The 18034-nt window shown below is 38.8% G+C and overlaps 1 protein-coding gene across 8 annotated transcripts in view; it reads right to left on the reverse strand.

The window, feature by feature from the left end:
- Positions 1 to 18034, reverse strand: part of CCDC162P (coiled-coil domain containing 162, pseudogene) — a 164731-nt gene that overhangs the window by 137351 nt on the left and 9346 nt on the right. For 7 of the 8 annotated variants that reach the window (XM_074333388.2, XM_074333386.2, XM_074333390.2 and 4 more), the window contains exons 2-8: positions 12946 to 13110; positions 9979 to 10051; positions 9478 to 9588; positions 5863 to 5976; positions 4555 to 4749; positions 3314 to 3467; positions 2120 to 2277 (exon numbers count right to left, since the gene is read on the reverse strand). In XM_074333388.2, coding sequence (XP_074189489.2) covers positions 2120 to 2277; positions 3314 to 3467; positions 4555 to 4749; positions 5863 to 5976; positions 9478 to 9588; positions 9979 to 10051; positions 12946 to 13082 — 942 coding nt within the window. In that variant the 5' untranslated portion in view covers positions 13083 to 13110. Of the gene's footprint in view, positions 1 to 2119; positions 2278 to 3313; positions 3468 to 4554; positions 4750 to 5862; positions 5977 to 9477; positions 9765 to 9978; positions 10052 to 12945; positions 13111 to 18034 lie in introns of those variants that run through there. The other variant, XM_088795520.1, reaches the window with a different exon arrangement.

The following is an 18034-nucleotide window of genomic DNA, read 5'->3' on the forward strand; positions in this document are numbered from 1 at the left end:
GTTACTGCCAAAATGCAGAGTGTTTCTCCCTCCCTTCTCCAGAGTGGGCCCAGGCCTACTGAACCTATGGTAGTGCCCCCATTATTGCATCATGGCCACACTGTATCATGATTCCTCACTACATTGGAAGTTTCATGAGGGCACAGGCTCTGAATCTCAACCACCTGGTGATGGTCATACAACAATGTGAATGTACTTAATGCCACTTACAAATGGTTAAAATCTTATGTTACACACATACACACACACACACCACACACACACACACACACACACTCACACACAACTTATCACAGTGTTGGCACATGCTAGGGCCTCCACAAAGGTTTCTGGAATAAGACAGCAAGTTCAATGAGTCACAGAACTAAAACTTCTTTCAGTGAATGCTGGTATTTCCCAAGCTGTACTGTCCAATACTGTTGCCCTTAGCCGTGTGCGGCTGTTTTCACATTTAAATGTCAACTCATTCAAATTTAGTTCCTCAGTTGCACTAACCACATTTCAAGTAGTCAACGGCCACATGACAAGTGGTTAACACATTGGACAGCACAGATGCAGACCATAGCTATCAGTGCAGGGAGCTCAGTAAGACAGAGCTAGACTAGGGCTGCAGTGGCAAACTTTTCCTTGAAGGGCCAGATGGTAAAGACATATTTTAGCCATTGCAGACCATATAGTCTCTTTTGCAACTACTCAGTTCTGCTTTTGTAGTGTGAAAGTAATTATAGATAATACGTAAATGAATAGGCATGGCTGTATTCCAGTAAAACTTCATTTTGAAAAAATAGGAGGTGGGCTGCAAAGCTTGGTGACCCTGCTCTAGAGCATTAGAGTATGCCCTGGTATATTAGAATATACCCAAATGTAGCAACTCTTCATACACAAAGAGATTGTAATGTAATTGATTATCTGGGGAGCACATAATACTGTCATAAGGAAATCAAACGTGGAAAGTGTCACCATGTAAAGGGGACAAGTTCTTCTTTGTGAGCAAGTCAGCTTTGTGGGAGGGCTTGGCAGCCTCACATTCTTTTGCTATCATTGATGGTAGTCTACTGGGCTACAATTTATTTTGATTTGTTCCGACTCCTTGGAAACACGATCTTATTCCAGTTCTGGTTTCTGTCTGCCATAATACGTGGTGAGAACGAGGGTAACGATATCCCATAGAAATGCCCTGCTGAAGACAGTGCTGCTGCTGACATGACGAGCAAGGGAAAAGCCAAACACCGTCACCTTCAAAGGAACCAGAGGACATGTCGTACCACTGGTTCCAGAGAGCGTAACAAGTCTGTGTTACATGCTAATAGAAAGAATCCCAATAAAATCACACTGGAACAAATACCAAAGGGAAGTGAAACTTCAAGGTCAAGGAAAATGGTGATAGAGGAGACAGTGGATCCTTCTTATATGAAGAACATTCAAAAACATTCAGATTGACTTCCTGCCTGTTTGGAGCAATCAATTTATTATTTTTATCTAGCAAATATATATGCCTTCAGATATTGTACACCCAGAACTAGAAGAACATCTTTACTGTTGAAACTCTAACTGAAAACTTATAATGAATTTGAAGCTCTCTATACATAATCCTATTTTTCCCTTTACAAAAATTTCAACATGGCTTCTAATAATATAAGCTTTTTTTTTTTTTTTTTTTTTTTACGGTTGTGCCACATTGTGTTTTAGGAGAGCAGACTGCATGACTCTAAAAATCACTACACAACATATACTCTATTGAGTATAAAGCATTTTGGCAACAGGAGAGTTATCGCAACACACTGAGAATTGAAGGGCTTTATGCACCAGACAACTCCACCATGCAAATTTGCCAAATCCTGGCTATGTTCACATCGTCTACTATGGGCTATAACCTACTTTTTTTTTTAAGTTCTTTAGAAAATTAAACCTACAACCCCTCTGGGTTACATATTCCAGGGTGCCATGACTCACTCTTACAGAGTGGAAGTTCAACTGCTAATCTAAATCTCACCTATTACTACTACATTTACTGCTCTAAAAACAATTGTGGCAGTATAAAGATCCAACTTTGTGGCAAAAACTAGGGTTTTCCTTCAGGAACACCTATATTTGTATTAAGAAACAATCTATGAAGTACCATGGAAAAAAGTTCTATTTCCTTAGCAGCGTCCCTTAGCTCCTCCACGTCATACTGGATATTGAAATGGGAGAGCAGAAGCCTCAGCTGGGGTTTCAGTTCTTCTGTTGCTGTTGTGTGTTGGGGCAGGACAAAAGCAGCTTCTGTTCTCATCGGCCCTGAGAAAAATCCAAAATCAAGGGCATTAAGACCAATGAACACCACTCAGGAAGGTAAGTAGGAGAGTCCTTTGAGATAACTGGAGGCAAGGCCTTCTCTGCTGACAGAGAGAGCGGGTCTGCTCCTTGCCCAACCTTGTCTGCCGCACTGTACAGACTGCACCCCACTCGGCCAGGCCTGTCTGAAAAACTCTTGGTGTTGGCCTTCTGGGGGAGGTAGCTAGAGACCCCTAGCCCCCTTCTCACAGCCTGCAAGAGAAACACAACAGGCCCTTTGGGGAATGACTTAGCGGGAGCAGAACTACCTCTGGTCCTTTGTGGCAAACAGAGTATGACTTATAAATTAACCTGCGAATTAGAAGAAGGTGAGAGCCTTTACCTCCTTCCACCTGGCTCACTCCTACTCATCTCTAAGTACCCAGTTTGGACTCCCCTCCTTCAAGACACCTTCTCTGACCGCCTACAACTGGGTTGGTTGCCTCTCCACGTGCACTAGGTACACACCCCAAGCAAATACGTCACTCAGAGTGGACACCAGATCAGATTTCTTAGTCATCTATAACACAGCGTAAGGGCAAGAAGACCATTAAAGTGATTCAGATAAGGAATGTCTTTTAGAATCATGTAATATTAAAAATGAAAGGGATTTTAGAGATCGCTTCATCTGAGAGGTTTACTTTCGAGATGAGTACATTGAGAGCCAAGGAGGTGAGATGACCTAACCTTGCAGGACTGTAGTGAGGCCACACACAGAAACAGGTGTAGACCTCAGTCCTCCCGACTTCAAGTTCATTGCTTTTTTCCCTCTCTCTTAATTTGCCATTTATAAAGATGGAGATAATAATGTCTAAGAGAACTGGTGTTTTTCTTTTTCCATCAGAAAATATCAAGTTAACACGTGTTTATGAAGAAGATAACTTTTTGGTATATACATAGACAAATTTTGAGCAAGATCATGTGACAAAATAGCACATGTGCAAAATCAGAATCCCCTTTCCTCCATATTACCCCAGGGGAAAGAAGACTAATTTCTCACCTGAAATGCTGGTATTCACAGGGCCTGGAGATGCAAAGCCCTGGGGGTCAGGACTGATGTCACTGACATGGGCCTTTTCATTTTCCTGACCAACCTCGGGGACCTCATTGACAGCTGCACTCAGCATATTGGAGATGGGCAGATACTGGAGGGCCTACAGAAGAGCACAACCAAGAGACTGCATGTCAAGTCAGTTCTCACAGAAGCTTCCAGGTTTTAGCTCAGGAGCAGCTCTTGGCTTTGATAGAGGAGGAGGGAGGAAGAGGTGGGACTCAGAAACCTGCCCAGTCATGAGAAGCAAAGTTTGGAGCTGGGAGACATAGTGCTATAGGACCAACTCCAGGCGACCTAAACCTCTAGGCAGGTCTACATTGACGAGCACCCATAATGGCATAATGGACAAGGTGCTGTGGTGGGCACACAAAGGTGAATAAGGCATGGACCAAACTCAATAGCTCACCGTTTACTGGGGGACCCAGATATATGAGCACATAGCTATTATACCATGTGACTGGGGAGCGATGATTCCGAGGTAGACCCCACAGTGACTGATTGGGAAGGGGTGGTGCCAGGGTGACGGCCAGGTTTCTGGTTTGGGGAACTGCATGGTTGGTGGTATCACTGAGATAAGGTCTAGAGGAGTAGGAAAAGATATAGCTGGCAAAACAATCTTTCCAAAGTGGAAATGTCATGATGTCACTCCTTGTTGAAGCCTCCAGCCTGGCTTAGGGCTTCTCCTCTGTGACTCTCTTTACCCTGTGCTTATACTTACTCTATTCTTTCTTATCACATTGTATTTAAGTTGGCTATTTACTGGCCCATTTTCCTACCATCCTGAGACCCAGTTAGTTTTCATTAAAAACTATATGTTCCCTACATGTCCCCAGACATGTACTGGGCATATATTAGACCCTCATTAGACACTGTGGAATACAAACGTGGCTCTGCATTGGAGAGCATAAATCCTGAACAAGACAATGAAAACAACAACTCGTAGAGTGAATGTGAAATAGTACAACAGAGACATCTTTGAGAAAGTTAAATTAATGAAGTGATTTCATTACAGCAAGGTTCCAAAAGAAAGATTTCAAAGGTTTCAAAGAAAAAAGCTAGTGACCCCTTATTTTCCTGTCATTTGTAGGGCAGGTGAAATACCAGAAACTGATGATCCCAAACTAGGGGACAAGTGTGTGACCATCCCGGGAGGGAGCAGTGTCATCACATAACTGTGCTTCATGTACCTGTAGGTAGTGGTGAATAGTCCTGAGTGAGTGTAGGTGACACACTAACCACTTTGTATAAATAGTCAGGTCTTCCTGTGTCACGAGGTTAGGAGGATTGTTTTTTCCCATAAGGAAGTTTTCTTGTGCGACAGACAACCTTTCAGCTCTCTGAAGGGCGTCACTGTACTCCTGCATGATGTACGCAACTTGTTTCTGTTTAAGAGAGAAGCAAAGACAGAACTTGGTTATTTGCAAGCCTTATTTTCTTGTGTCATTTGCTTCCAAGCATTCGGTGATACTGTTTGGGGGGCAAATAAGGGGCTCTTGGAATATAAAAAATATTTTATATTCTGAATTTGACTGACAAGGCAGTGGTCACATTCTTAGGACTTTGAAGGAGAGAGACTCCAGCAAGAAGTCAGTGCGTAAGGATGTTTGGTAACTGGATTTGGGCGCTTAGCTTTTTACCTATAGCAGAGGAGGATAAGTCTATGAACAGAAATTCATTTCCTATTATATAAAGCTTCCTGCAAATCTTAAAAATAGGTACCATTATGTCCTGCCACAGGCAGAATAAGCAAGTAGGTGCACCCATTAGTCCCTTTCCCATCTTTAGTCATGATTTCTAAAACACTGACAAGTTGTACTGTTAGTGAGAATGTAAACTGGCACAGCTATTATGGAAAACAGTATGGAGATTCCTCAAAAAATTAAATATATCTGTGTATATATTTGAGGAAACAAAATCAGTATTACAAAGAGATATCTGTATTCCCATATTCATTGCAGCACTATTCACAATAGCCAAGATATGGACACATGCTAAGAGTCCATTGATGGATGAATGTATAAAGAAAATGTAAATATATAAAGTATATATGAATATATATATATATATATATATATATATATATATATATATATATATATATATATGAATATTATTCAGCCATGAGAAACACGGAACTCCTAATATTTGTAACAACATGGATGAAACTGGAGGACATTATGCTAAGTGAAATAAGTCAGCCAAAGACAAATACTGTACGAGTATAATCTCACTTATATGTGGAATCTGAAAAAAAAAAAGTTGAACTCATAGAAGCAGCGAGTAGAATAGTGATTACCAGGGACTTGGGGATGGGAGGAGAATGGGGAGATGTTGGCCAAAGGGTACAAATTTGCAGTCATGTAGGATGAGTAAGTCTAGAGATCTAATACACATGCATAATGGCTATACTTAATAATAATGCATTGACAAGCTTATTGATCATTTTCTTTCCATTATGAAAAATAGCCCACAGGTTCTATTCACGGGCTTCCTACCTTGTAAAGAGGATAAAGCTGCTCCATGATCTTACTGTGCTGACAAAACCTCTTCCACCTAAGCATGTGTAAATATTTACTCAGGGCCAGCTGGGTAATTCTCTCTGTGTAATACTTTAACAACAATGACAAAAATTAACACTTAGAATACAATTATAATAGGAAAATTGAATTAACTCTTAAGAACACTAACAGTAGGAAAATCAGTCTCTGGTTATTTTAGAAAGATGGATTTTTCTATATGAACATCATAAAAATAAGAAACCTGGCTCAAGATATCATTCAAATTTAAATAAAGCAAGTAGGCATTTCTAAATCTATATGCTCTGTTGCTGACTGAACAGACTGTAGTTTCATTTATCAGGTAGCAAACAATTTCAGCAGTCACATAAAAGCTTGTAAAATTGTCTAAAGCTGAACTTAAAATTTCTTAAAAACTGAAGTTATAAGTCTAAAATACAAAGTACATTACAAGAAAGATTATAGCTTTTAACCTTAGACCAGAACTATTATTTATACTTAAAAGTAGTTAAATAAGCCAACTCTTTTTAAAAATGTTTTATTTCTGATAATAAAAACAATACAGACTATGATGGAATAAGTAGCACCAGACTTATCCTTCCATCATAAACAACTAGAAAATAGGACAAAATACACAAGGTAACTGTTTTCTGATGTGGGACAAGCAATGCAGGACTGTGGTCCTTGAGAGAAAAGAAACAAATGAGATGGCCCTTGGTTTTCTGCCTGAAGAAGGCAATTTCTGAACCACTGAATAGGAAAGGGAATCCTAAGCAGAGCACGTTGGAAATCAGAAAAGAGAAATGAAAGTTTGGGGAGCTAAATCAGCTGGAGTTTGTAGGGCAGAGTGCTGAAGAAGAGGAAGTTATGCAGAAATCTGCATAGAGATCCCTTTGAGTTTTTTGCTATTAAGCTGTACATACAGAGGGTAAAACTCCATGAGGCTGTGCAAATAATAACTGACCAGGGAATTGTAAACTGAAGAGTTCTAAGAGTTCATATAAGGCTAGGAAATAAAAGTGCCAATGAGACAGAGTTGAAGAGTCCTCACTGAACACCTGGAGCATCCAGTGGAAACATCAGAGGGGTCACAATTTAGTAATAGGGTAAACTATTCCTAGAATAAAGGTTACTCTAAACCTGCTCTAACAAAGCTTAAAAATCAAGCCTTGAAAGTATAAAGCTGATCTACAACTTAACTGTCTGCCAGAATAAAGTTGAACACTCTAAAGTAATACAGCATTTAAGAATGTAAAATTCAGCATTTAAGAATGTAAAATTGCAATATCAACGTCCAAAAAAACAATTACTAGACCTGGAAAAAGAAAATATGACCCACAAACAGGAGAAAAATTAACGAAGAAAAACAGACCCAGAAATGGCACCAATGATGAAATTAGCAAACAAGGACTTTAAAAGAGCTATTATTAATATGCTCAGTATGTTCAAAGATTGCGAGGGAAATGTGAACATAATACAGAAAGAAATGAAAAATATAAAAAAAAATTAAATAAAATTTCTAGAAATGAAAAATACAATATATAAAATGAAAACTTTATTGAATAGAACTGACAGCAGATTACAGTGAAGAAGAAAATGTTAGTGAACTTGAAATGTAGCAGTAGAAACTACAAAATGAACCACTGGAGAAAAAAAGACTGAAAAAATATTAACAGAGCCTCAGTGACTTCAGGAACAATATGAAGTGATTCAACATATGCATAATTGGAGTTCCAGAAGGAGGGATAGGAGAAAAAATATATTTGAAAAAATAATGGCTGAAATTTTTTAAAAAATTGACGAAAATGATAAAATCACAATCCAAGAAATTCAACCAACTCCAAGCAAGAGAAACACAAAGAAAACATGATCAAGGAACTTCATAATCAAATTGCTTAAAACCTTTAAGAGAAAATCTTAAAAGCAGCCAGAGACTAAAGGACACACTATGTAAGGAAATGAAAACAATGCAAGCCAGAAGACAACGGAACATCATCTTTAAAGTAATAAAAGAATAAAACTATCAACTTATTAATTCTATTTTGAAACAAACAAACAAACAAACAAAAACCTTTCTAAAATGAAGGCAAATAGAAACTTTTTTGAAAAAACAAATTCTGAGAGAATTGGTCCTTGGCAGATCTGCACTACAGGAAATGTAGTAAGTTCTTTAGGCAGAAGATAAATGATGTCATATAGAAACTTAGACTCTACCAAAGTTTCTCAACCTCAGCACTATTAACATTTGGGACTGAATAATTCTTTGTGGTGAGGGTTATCCTGTGTATTGTCAGATGTTTAGTGGATCCCTGGCCACTACTCATTAGATACCGTTTCACCGAAAATAAGACCTAGTCGGAAAATCAGCTCTACTGAGTCTTTTGGAACAAAAATTAATATAAGACCTCATCTTATTTTACTATAATATAATACTGGGTCTTATATAATATAAAACTGGGTATAACATAACATAACATAACATAACATAACATAACATAACATAACATAACATAACATAACATAACATAACACTGGGTGTAATATAGTATAATACCAGGTCTTATATTAATTTTTGCTCCAAAAGACGCATTAGAGCTGATTGTCTGGCTAGGTCTTATTTTAGGGGAGACACGGTATCAATAGCAACCCACTCCCCTTCCAAACTGTGACAACCAAAACAGTCTCCAGACATTGCCAAATGTCCTCCATCTCCAGCCTTTCTTTCTCTCCAATGGAATCACTGATCCACACAAAGGAACGAAGAATGCCAGAAGTGACAGGGACAAAGAATCCTGGATGAAGATAATGACAATAATTGGAGTTTCAAATAGAATCTCAACATCTTTGGTTTCTTTGTGATGCACTTATTAAGAGTAAATAACAAAGAACTTTAAAAATCAAAACAATATATGCTTATTATAGAAAATTTGGAAAATATATAAAAGAAAAAAGAAGAAATTCATTTTCCTGTCATCCAAAGACAGTGATTAGTAAATTTTGGTCTATGTACTTTAAGTGATTTTTCTGCACATCACTATTATCACACACACACATTTTTAACTAATTATGTAATAACATAAATATTCCTTATGCAAAAAATGTTTAGTGGCAGAACAATATTCTACCAAGTACCACACTGTTTTTCTTAACTCTTTCTCCTATTAGTAGACGTTTTGGCAATTCCAATTTTTTCTCTTTTATTAGTACAATGCTACAATAATAAGTTTATGGAAAATGTTTTCCCCATGTTTTGAGTTATCTTCTTAAGATAAAATTCCAGAAATATCTTTCCTAGGTCAGCTAACAGCTTGCTGAGGACTGAGACTGTCTTAGTCAATGTTGTTCTGCCTTACAGCACCAGCACCAGGAGCAATTCGTAGAAACTTAGTGAATTGTTCAGTGGCTGTAACTAACCTGACCTGAACTACGGCATGGGTCACTAACAAAGAGGAGCATTTACACTATCCCAGTCCTGCAAACCACACAGGCAGAGAAAATCCTACCCTGGCCAGAGGATATACCAGAAAGCCAGCTTTGTTCAGACATTTCTACTAAATTCCAGACGTGTTTTTCAAATTGCAAAATGACTCTTACCTGCAACAGAAGCAAAGGTAAATTTTCAGGAGTGTACTCTCTTCTTAGGCAGCTCTCTAGCTCCCTCTGCATGACATCTGCTTGAATAACAAGTGGCTTTGACTCAGCCACCTGAACCCCGACCCCTCGGCCGGCAACAGAGCGGGCAAAGGGGAAATAAGGAAACAAAATCATCAGCGTTTATGACAGAAAGTGACATAGACTTTCTAACAGCTTTTATACAATACACTATGCAGTTATACCTAAATTTCCAAATAACAAATTTTAACAGCACAAATCAAGGAACCATCAAGTTTAAAACACTACAAAAATCAGATAGCTCCAAAGAAGTAGTGGCCTGCCCTGATCCAGCAGCGAGGGAAGTATTGGGCTGTTTTCACAACCAGTGTCAATAGCATCAGCTGTTTGTTTGCAAAAACAAACTTTGCCTGCAAAGAATTTCCAACAGGTGAACACAATTTAATTTGTTATCGTATTGAAACAGCCCACTCTCTTACTCACCTGTAAAGTTTTCTTTAGAGCCAGTTCTCTTTCTCTTCTATAGTAGGAAATATCCTTTGGTATTCGAACAGAGCTGCAGAAAGGTTTATGCAATAGAGGCTGTAATTATAGAGACTACAATAGATCTGATTATAGGTAGGCCCTGATTGACCTGTAACTTCACAACTGCTCATTTTTAAATAGGTATGTCATATTCCACGGGATTGTTAGGGCCATGTAAGGGTCACATGCTTCTGTCTTAGTCAAGATCTCTCCTGTGAATACCTCATGTTTGCTACACCTTTCCCTGGGCCAGTTCCTCTCCTTGTTCCCACACAAACGTAGTCTTTGCTTCTGTCCCTTCTCTGCCTCCCTGTTTCCAAATCCAGAGGACAAGGAGGGCCATAATGCTGAGCATTCTTCTTTCTCCTGCCTGTGTTTCCTCCAGTAACTTAATCTCTAACCACCATTGTGCTCATCAGACTTTTATCTCATGCTAGTTGACACTAGCAATCAGTATCTTATCATTTAAACAGAATGTTCTTATTTTTATGTTCTTGCTCAGTGATCTGGGGGTGAAAATGACCCTTAAATATCAAACATGAAATACTTTGGAAGCTATTGTAAACAAACTTTCTGCTTCGGAAAAATTCGTTGTCCCTAGGAAACACGTAGCAGAAGTGCCTACTTCAGCAGCTTCATGGACAGCTGTCCAAGCCCAGTCACGGGAAGTTTGTCTGTGCCCCGGGGTCTGACAAGTGGAGACACGAGCAACACAGTTGAGGGTGCCCAATAGGAGGGTGGGACCCTGTGTCTGAAAGAGGGGAGCTCTCCTCATTTGGGGTAAGGTACACCCCAAGCCTTAGCAGCTTCGGGAACATTAAGGGACAGCAACCCTGGTGTATTGCCATTTTCTGAGGATGGGACTGGAACTCATGTGAGAAGCCACCTCAAGATCTGAGGGGGATTGTAGGCAGTTCAGTTTAGGTTAATATTGTTCTTATAGCCCTATCAATCCCCATAGATAAGTTTTAAGGGGGATGAAAATAGACTGCTAATTTGTACACTTGCCAGCAGTTCTCCCCACTGGAGGAAGTGGTCCTGTGAATAGAGAACCAGGCTGACAGTCAAGAGGTCCCGAGCCAGGTGAGCCTAAGCAATCCACGGAGCCATTTGTGTTGAATTCCCAACTGAAGTCAGAGATAATGTCTCCCCTATCTCCGCACATCCTGGCTTTGATGGAAAAAACAAACGAAAAAACGAGGCAAACTATAAAAGGGCCTTGAAAGTAAAAGCATTGATAAATCAAAGGCATAATTTCTGTGATTCCTGGGTACCTGAATCCTGGCTGCAGTCTCATGGAGGTGGAGAAGCAGTAACCAACTAGAAAGGGACCAGCTACTTACTAAACAGAAGAAACCCATTTCTTCCCTGTTCTTCTTGTTCTTTGTCTTCTAGTTCTTTGGCACCCTGGGAGATTGGGTGGAGTCCTGGGTTTAGTCTCCCCAACCAACCCTTTCTTATTCAGATCATATCTTTCCTCTCAGTTAATCTCAAAGTATCTATGAATGACTGAAAAGAGATTGGCGAACATAAGTGGTATGTACATCAGCCCACAAAGAGATTCAGTCATTTGTTCATCAAGCATTGTTCATGCAACAACATACATTCATTCATTTATTCATGCAGCAAACATCTATGAAGCACTTAATAACTACGATGGTCTGGATTTCAGTGGGAAAAATGAGAAAAAGAATGCAAAAAAAAAAGGGGGGGCGGGAGGAAGGAAGAAAGGAGACTAAGGTACAGTTATCCTTCAGTTTTCAATAGATTTTTCAGTCTAGTGGGGAATGAGAACGGTAAAGTGATTATTAGGAGTGGACATTCTCCATTTTCTTTGAACCTAGCACGACACCAGGCAAACAGATGGCGCTCAATAAGTATTTGTTGGATTATTGGAGGAGGAGAGAAATACAGGTATCCAGAGATTTCCCATCACTCTGTCCTAAAAGGGACTTCAGGAGACTTTCTTACTAGAATGTAGAGTGGGAAGCCACTTGCCTGACATTTAAGTTGGAATAATATCAACACAATCTTTACACAGTGTTTTCTAGTTTTCAAAGTGCTTTAACATGCATTATCTCAATTGATCTTCATAAGGTAGGCAGGGTACATATTTTCAACTGCCTTTTTTGAAGAAAGAAACCAAAGTTGAGAGAAATTATAACTTGCACGATTCCATTACCGTTCTACTTCATCACACAATCCTTGTTCTGTTTCACACACCCAAGGGCTTTAAATACTAAATTAGAAAACACACTAAATATTAGTGCTTCAGAATCATCTTTGGAATGAGATACTAATGCACCTACTTACTGCTTCTCCTGATCTTCCTTCTCCACCCCTCACCAACCATGTTGTTTACTCAACTAGTCAACCTAACAGAGTCCTAACAATTGTTCCTCTTGATAAACTGTGGAGGTAACAGGAACAGAGGGATATGAAGATCCAGGACCCATGAGACTTGCCATTCAGGCTACCTTGTTTCTCTAAAAGAATTTAATTGCTGTCATTGGCAGGATTTACCTATAGAATAGCCCCTAATAGAACATCATTTTGCTACCAAATACCTAGCAGTATTTGTTTTGAAATTTCTCATCAAAATCAAGGTCAAGTTCAATTAAAATATTGTTGGAGAAATTTAGATCTCTTTTCATCGGGTGTGATTTGCATGATAGCTTCTGGAAATTTGAGACAATGATATTTGTGCAATGTAAGAGCACTTTTCCATTTTCTTTGGTAGGACATTGCCTCTAAATGCCTTGATAATTCTAAAATATCGGAAAACCTTGTGGGGAGCAGTAAGTCTGAGCTTGAGATAATGACAATTGTCCAAGTAAAAAGAAGAGGGGGGGACTGATGGAGATTATGGGGTGACAATGGGGTTAAAGACCCTAAAGACTATGCCTTCATGCTGCCACTATTTACCTGTAAGTTCGATGAGCTGTTCCCAGAAGGGTCCCCCTTTCTTCTATCTCAAATTTCAGTTCAGTCAATTGCTCAGCCAGCTCTTTCTCCAACATCTGAATCCTTTCTGTGGAAGCAACTTTATAAACTTCATCCATGGTTTGCGTTTACTGTTTTTCTGTATCCCTGAAAAAGAAGAGCACATAGCTTGTGGCTGACTCCCTCCATGACCATTACCCAGTGTATGAAACTTTGGCTACCATTGTCCAAGAAATCATGTCAACTTTGTGGAAATATATGCTGGACTAGACTTTTGTCATTTCTGATTTAATTACCTGAGTAAACAGTGGAGAAACTGTAGATTAGACTCTCCATTGACCATAGGTTGAACAAGTTCACATTCAGAATCGTGTCTGCTCCAGCTTTGACTGTGAGGGTTTATTATAAGAGAATGCATCCCCCCACCCGGCCCCTGTAGTCTTTGTAAAGGCTGTAGCACTAAGTGCTATGAATGGCGGTTACTGCTAACATCTAATGTCACTTCAACTGGAACAGGCAATAGGTGTGCACAGGATCCCCCTACATGCCTAGAACTTTTCTCCAGGAGCCTTACTGAAGCCATGAGCTTCTGACTAGGGAGAATATATTGACAGTGGAGCGCTATCTAACATAATCATGGTCCATGCACTTTTGGGTTTAGAAGAAAATCATAGGTATGCATTTGAATGCATTTTCTTAATTTTGAATGTTTGCATTTGTCATAATGCTTTTGCCATTAAATAAAATAAAACGGTTGATAACCCCTACCCCACCCAGGTCACAGCCTGTCAAATTCAACACAATGTTTAGTAAGTGCTGAGTGTCAATATTCATGACAACATAGATTCACAGAAGGACCCAGAAGGGACTCAGAATTGCAGGGGATTCAGTAGATGATGTATTTTCTGTGCTCCTGCTGCCCTGACCTGTCCTGGACAAGTAGGGGTAAATAAAGTCACTCTTAGGCTACATTAAAGAGGTTTAAAATAGTTAAACCTTCCTTTTTTCCTTTGATATTTCTAAGATTTAAAAAAGTTCTTCCTTTCAGAGATATTTTATTTTCTCAAGTTAATCTGCTGCCGTTTCAACAAGTAATTAAGCTATAGAGACATGTTGTGTAGAGACTTTCTTTGGGAGCCTATTTATTTTAAAATAAATATTAATGGAAACGAGCATCCATGTTCAGTCTAGGCTGTGTGTGAACCTGCTGAGTAATAAATCTGTCATGTTTGGCACACGGCGGAGCTCAAGAAAACGCCCTGTTGTTGTTCCTAGCAAAAGTAAAATGTTATGAAAAACATTTACCCCTTGGCAGTGTCCTTTCAAGTTGGGCAAACAGTGAAACAGCTGCCTTAACAGCTGCATTCCAGCTGGCAGCCGAGAGTGGCCGCAGCACAGACTGGCTGACTCTTCTCCCAAAGGATAGACATTCTGTCTTCATTTGCTGATCAGTTTCAACACTTCACAGCTCAGAAACGAGAACATTTAATCCTGCACCATTTAGCTTGCTACACAGTCAAGTACCGTATTCACAAAATCAACATAAGGAGAGGTCAGTCTTTGACAACATCCATGAAGTGGATCCAACCCAGAGGAATCCATGCCTGCGGAGCACTCATTCTAGCGTTAGAGGCAAATAACTTTATTTTGGGAGGGAGGTGATAGGGTAATTTTCATTTATTGAGCACCTACTCTGTATCAGGCACGCACTGGGCCCTCATTTAAAGTCTCAGAAGAGAGATTCTCAAGAATTGTTTAATAGTGTTTTTAAAAAACAAGTACATGTAATTAACGACTGATTCTAAACAAACAAAAGACCCCCTTTTATACGTTTAAAATGTAGTAAAATCTAAGCTCTAAGAGAAAAATAGATTAGCTTAAAAAGGGTTTGAGAATGTTCAATGGGAGGTTAAAGCAGGCTTTGAGGCTTTGATAAAGTTAAAGTAGGTATATTTAGAAGAGAAACATGTACTGATTAGATTCTGCTAGAAAAATGTATAATGCATGTCAAAAACTTGAAAGTGACGACTGAAAGAATAGAAATGCAACCAGCTTCCTAAACAATTGGGGCTGAGGAGTAGAGATGGGGCTTTTAAATCCAACAGAAGGCAGGAAAAGAGAGAAGAAAGGATGCAAAAAGAATGGTAGAAATAAGTTCAAATATATCAGTAATTATAATAAATGTAAATGCATAAGCCCATCTATCAAACATATAAATCAGCACAGCTTCAAGCGTTTTTAAAGCTGCTAAATTTGGTGATGTGATGTGTACCAAAAGAAAACAGTGACTTTTATTCTAGCAAATGCCAGAATTGAAACTGATAAGCAAGCTGGCCCCATATCACTGTGGGGCAATTCAATCTTCCTCATGAAGATCTGCACGGATAGATACGCTATAACCTCCCTGGGTAAACATGTTTGATGCTTGGTCATCATTGATCATCAAATATTCTTCCTGTGTGCAAATGAAATTTCTCCTCTTTTACATCTCATGCCATATTCTGTAGGGGTAGGGCTAAGAGGTGTTAACAAGAAGACAGTCATTAGTGGTTTAAAGAACAAAATTGTATAAGTGTGTCTAATGTGACGGTGCTGATGTGAGTCATCCAGGGGAGCAGAGCAGTTCTGCTCCACTTGGGCATTCAAGGACCCAGGCTCCTTCCAAGTCAGCTCCACCATCCCCTGGGCATTCTTTGAACAAACACATTAGTGTTTTCTCTTCAGTGTGGCTCTAGAACGTGCCCTTTGGTTGGGTGAGGGGACACATGAGACAGATATATTTGATGGTCTAAATTGAATAACCCAATTCTACTTCTACTTTACTAAGAGTTTTGGTTTATTTTCTTGAATGGACATTAAATTGCATCAAATGCTCCTTCTGCATCTATTGAGATAATCGTGTGATTTTCCTTATTTATTTGTTAATGTGGTGAATTTCAGATTTTCGATTGTTAATCCAAAACTGCTGTCTTGGAATAAACCCCACTTGGTCATGATTTGTTATCTTTTTAAAAAGAAAAGTGGACTCAATTTCCTATGTTGTTTAGAATTTTTGCATTTACGTTCATGAGAGAAATTGGCCTGCTGTTTTCTATAATGCTCTTGTCGGGTTTTCGTATCAAGATTATACTGCCCTCTTTAAAAAAGTTGTGAAGTACTCCCTTCTCTATTTTCTGAAAAAGTCTAAGATTAGCATTATTTGAATTAATTCACTGTGGAACATTTCAGCCTGAAATTTGTTTTTATGGGAAGGTTTTTAAATTACAGATTCATATCTTTAACAGATTATGATTATTCATATTTTCTATTTCTTTTTGTGTTCATTTAATTAAATTTTTTAAAAGAACATTTCATCTAAGTAGACCTTTTTTTGGTGTAAGGTTGTTCATAATATCCTTTTATATTTTAACAGCTTTGTTGAATGCAATTAACCCACTTAAAGTGTACAATTCAGTGATTTTTAGGATAATCATGAAGTTGTACAACCATCACCACAATCCATTTTAGAACATTTTCATCGCCCCCAAAGAAACCCCATATCCATTACCAGTCACTCCCTATCTTTCTCTAAGCCACCCCACTCCCAGCAATAGGCAAACACTAATCTACTTTCTACTTGTATAGATTTACCCATTCTAGAAATTTTATATAAATGGAATTATACAATATGTGGTTTTGTGATTGGCTTCTTTTATTTCATGTTTTCAAGGTTCATCCATGTTTTAGCATGTATCTGTGATCATTCCTTTTTATAGCTGAATAATATTCCATTTTATGGCTATACCACATTTTGTTTATTGGTTTATCACTTGATGGAAATTTGGGTTGTTTCCACTTTTTGGCTATTACAAACAATGCTGCTGTGAACATTCGTGTAACAATTTTTACGAGACTGTTTTCCAAAGCAGCTGTACCATTTCACATTCCCACCTACAATGTATGAAGGTTTCAATTTCTCCACATCCTTGTCAAGACATATCTGTCTTTTTTTATTTAGCCAACTTGGTGATGTGAAGTAGTATCTCATTCTGATTTTGATTTCCATTTCCCTAATGACTAATGATATTAAGCATCTTTTCATGTGCTTATTGGTCATTTATATATCTTGTTTGGAGAAATGTCTTTCCAGATTCTTTGCCTATTTTTAAATTGAATTTTTGGTTTTTGAATTGATGAATTGTAAGAGTTTTTTTTTATATATATTTTTGATACATGTCCTTTATCAGATATGATTTGCAAATATTTTTGCAATCCCATTCTGTGGGTCATCTTTTCACTTTCTTGAGGTCTTTGGAAGTTTTTTTTATCTTTTTAAGATCTACAGGATGTATAGTGCTGTCTCCTTTTACATTCCTGATTTGATAATTTCAGTACTTGCTATTTTATCTTGATCAGTCTTATTAGGGATTTAACAATTTTACCAGACTAATGTGGTCTCAAATTTGGCTTTTTTGGGAAGGGTCCAACACAGGAAAGCTGGCACCTGTAGCCCTACTGTAGGCTACAGGTGAGGTGGGCTCTCTACAGAGACAATGGTGGCTGTCCCTCCATCCCTTGCCTTGAACCAAACAACTCAGTCTTTCCCGGTATGTCTCCGGTGCCCCTTGAGTTTGCTGCCCCTCTGCTGGAACCCAGGGTGAGTGCTTTCAAGCAAGTGAGTGTGTGTGTGGGCCCTTTGAAAGGACATCTGGGTTTTCCAGCTGCCTTCTGTCTCACCAGGATGGACAGATGGAATCCTTGCTGATTTTCGCTGCTAGATGCTGTGGGGACTCCTCTTCCTGGCACAGAACCCCTGGCCTGGATAAGCTGGGACCCCTCAATGTTCAGGGGGACCTACACCACTGAGTGTCTCTACTAGTGTATCTTGGTGTGTCCTCTTCTTTATATCCTTAGTTACAGGGGTTGTGTTCAGCTAGTCTTCTGGTGATTCTCAAGGCTGATTATTCTATAATTTAGTTGTAATTTTAATGTGATCCTGGGAGGCAGCAGGCATAGCATTTACCTATTCCATCATCTTGGACCTTCTTTCCATGGTGTATCTCTTCAATCCTTTTAAATTGTGTCTTTTTGT

The sequence above is a fragment of the Rhinolophus sinicus genome, chromosome 2, assembly GCF_057876585.1.
Source record: "Rhinolophus sinicus isolate RSI-liver-muscle chromosome 2, RSI-T2T, whole genome shotgun sequence".
Taxonomy (NCBI): domain Eukaryota; kingdom Metazoa; phylum Chordata; class Mammalia; order Chiroptera; family Rhinolophidae; genus Rhinolophus; species Rhinolophus sinicus.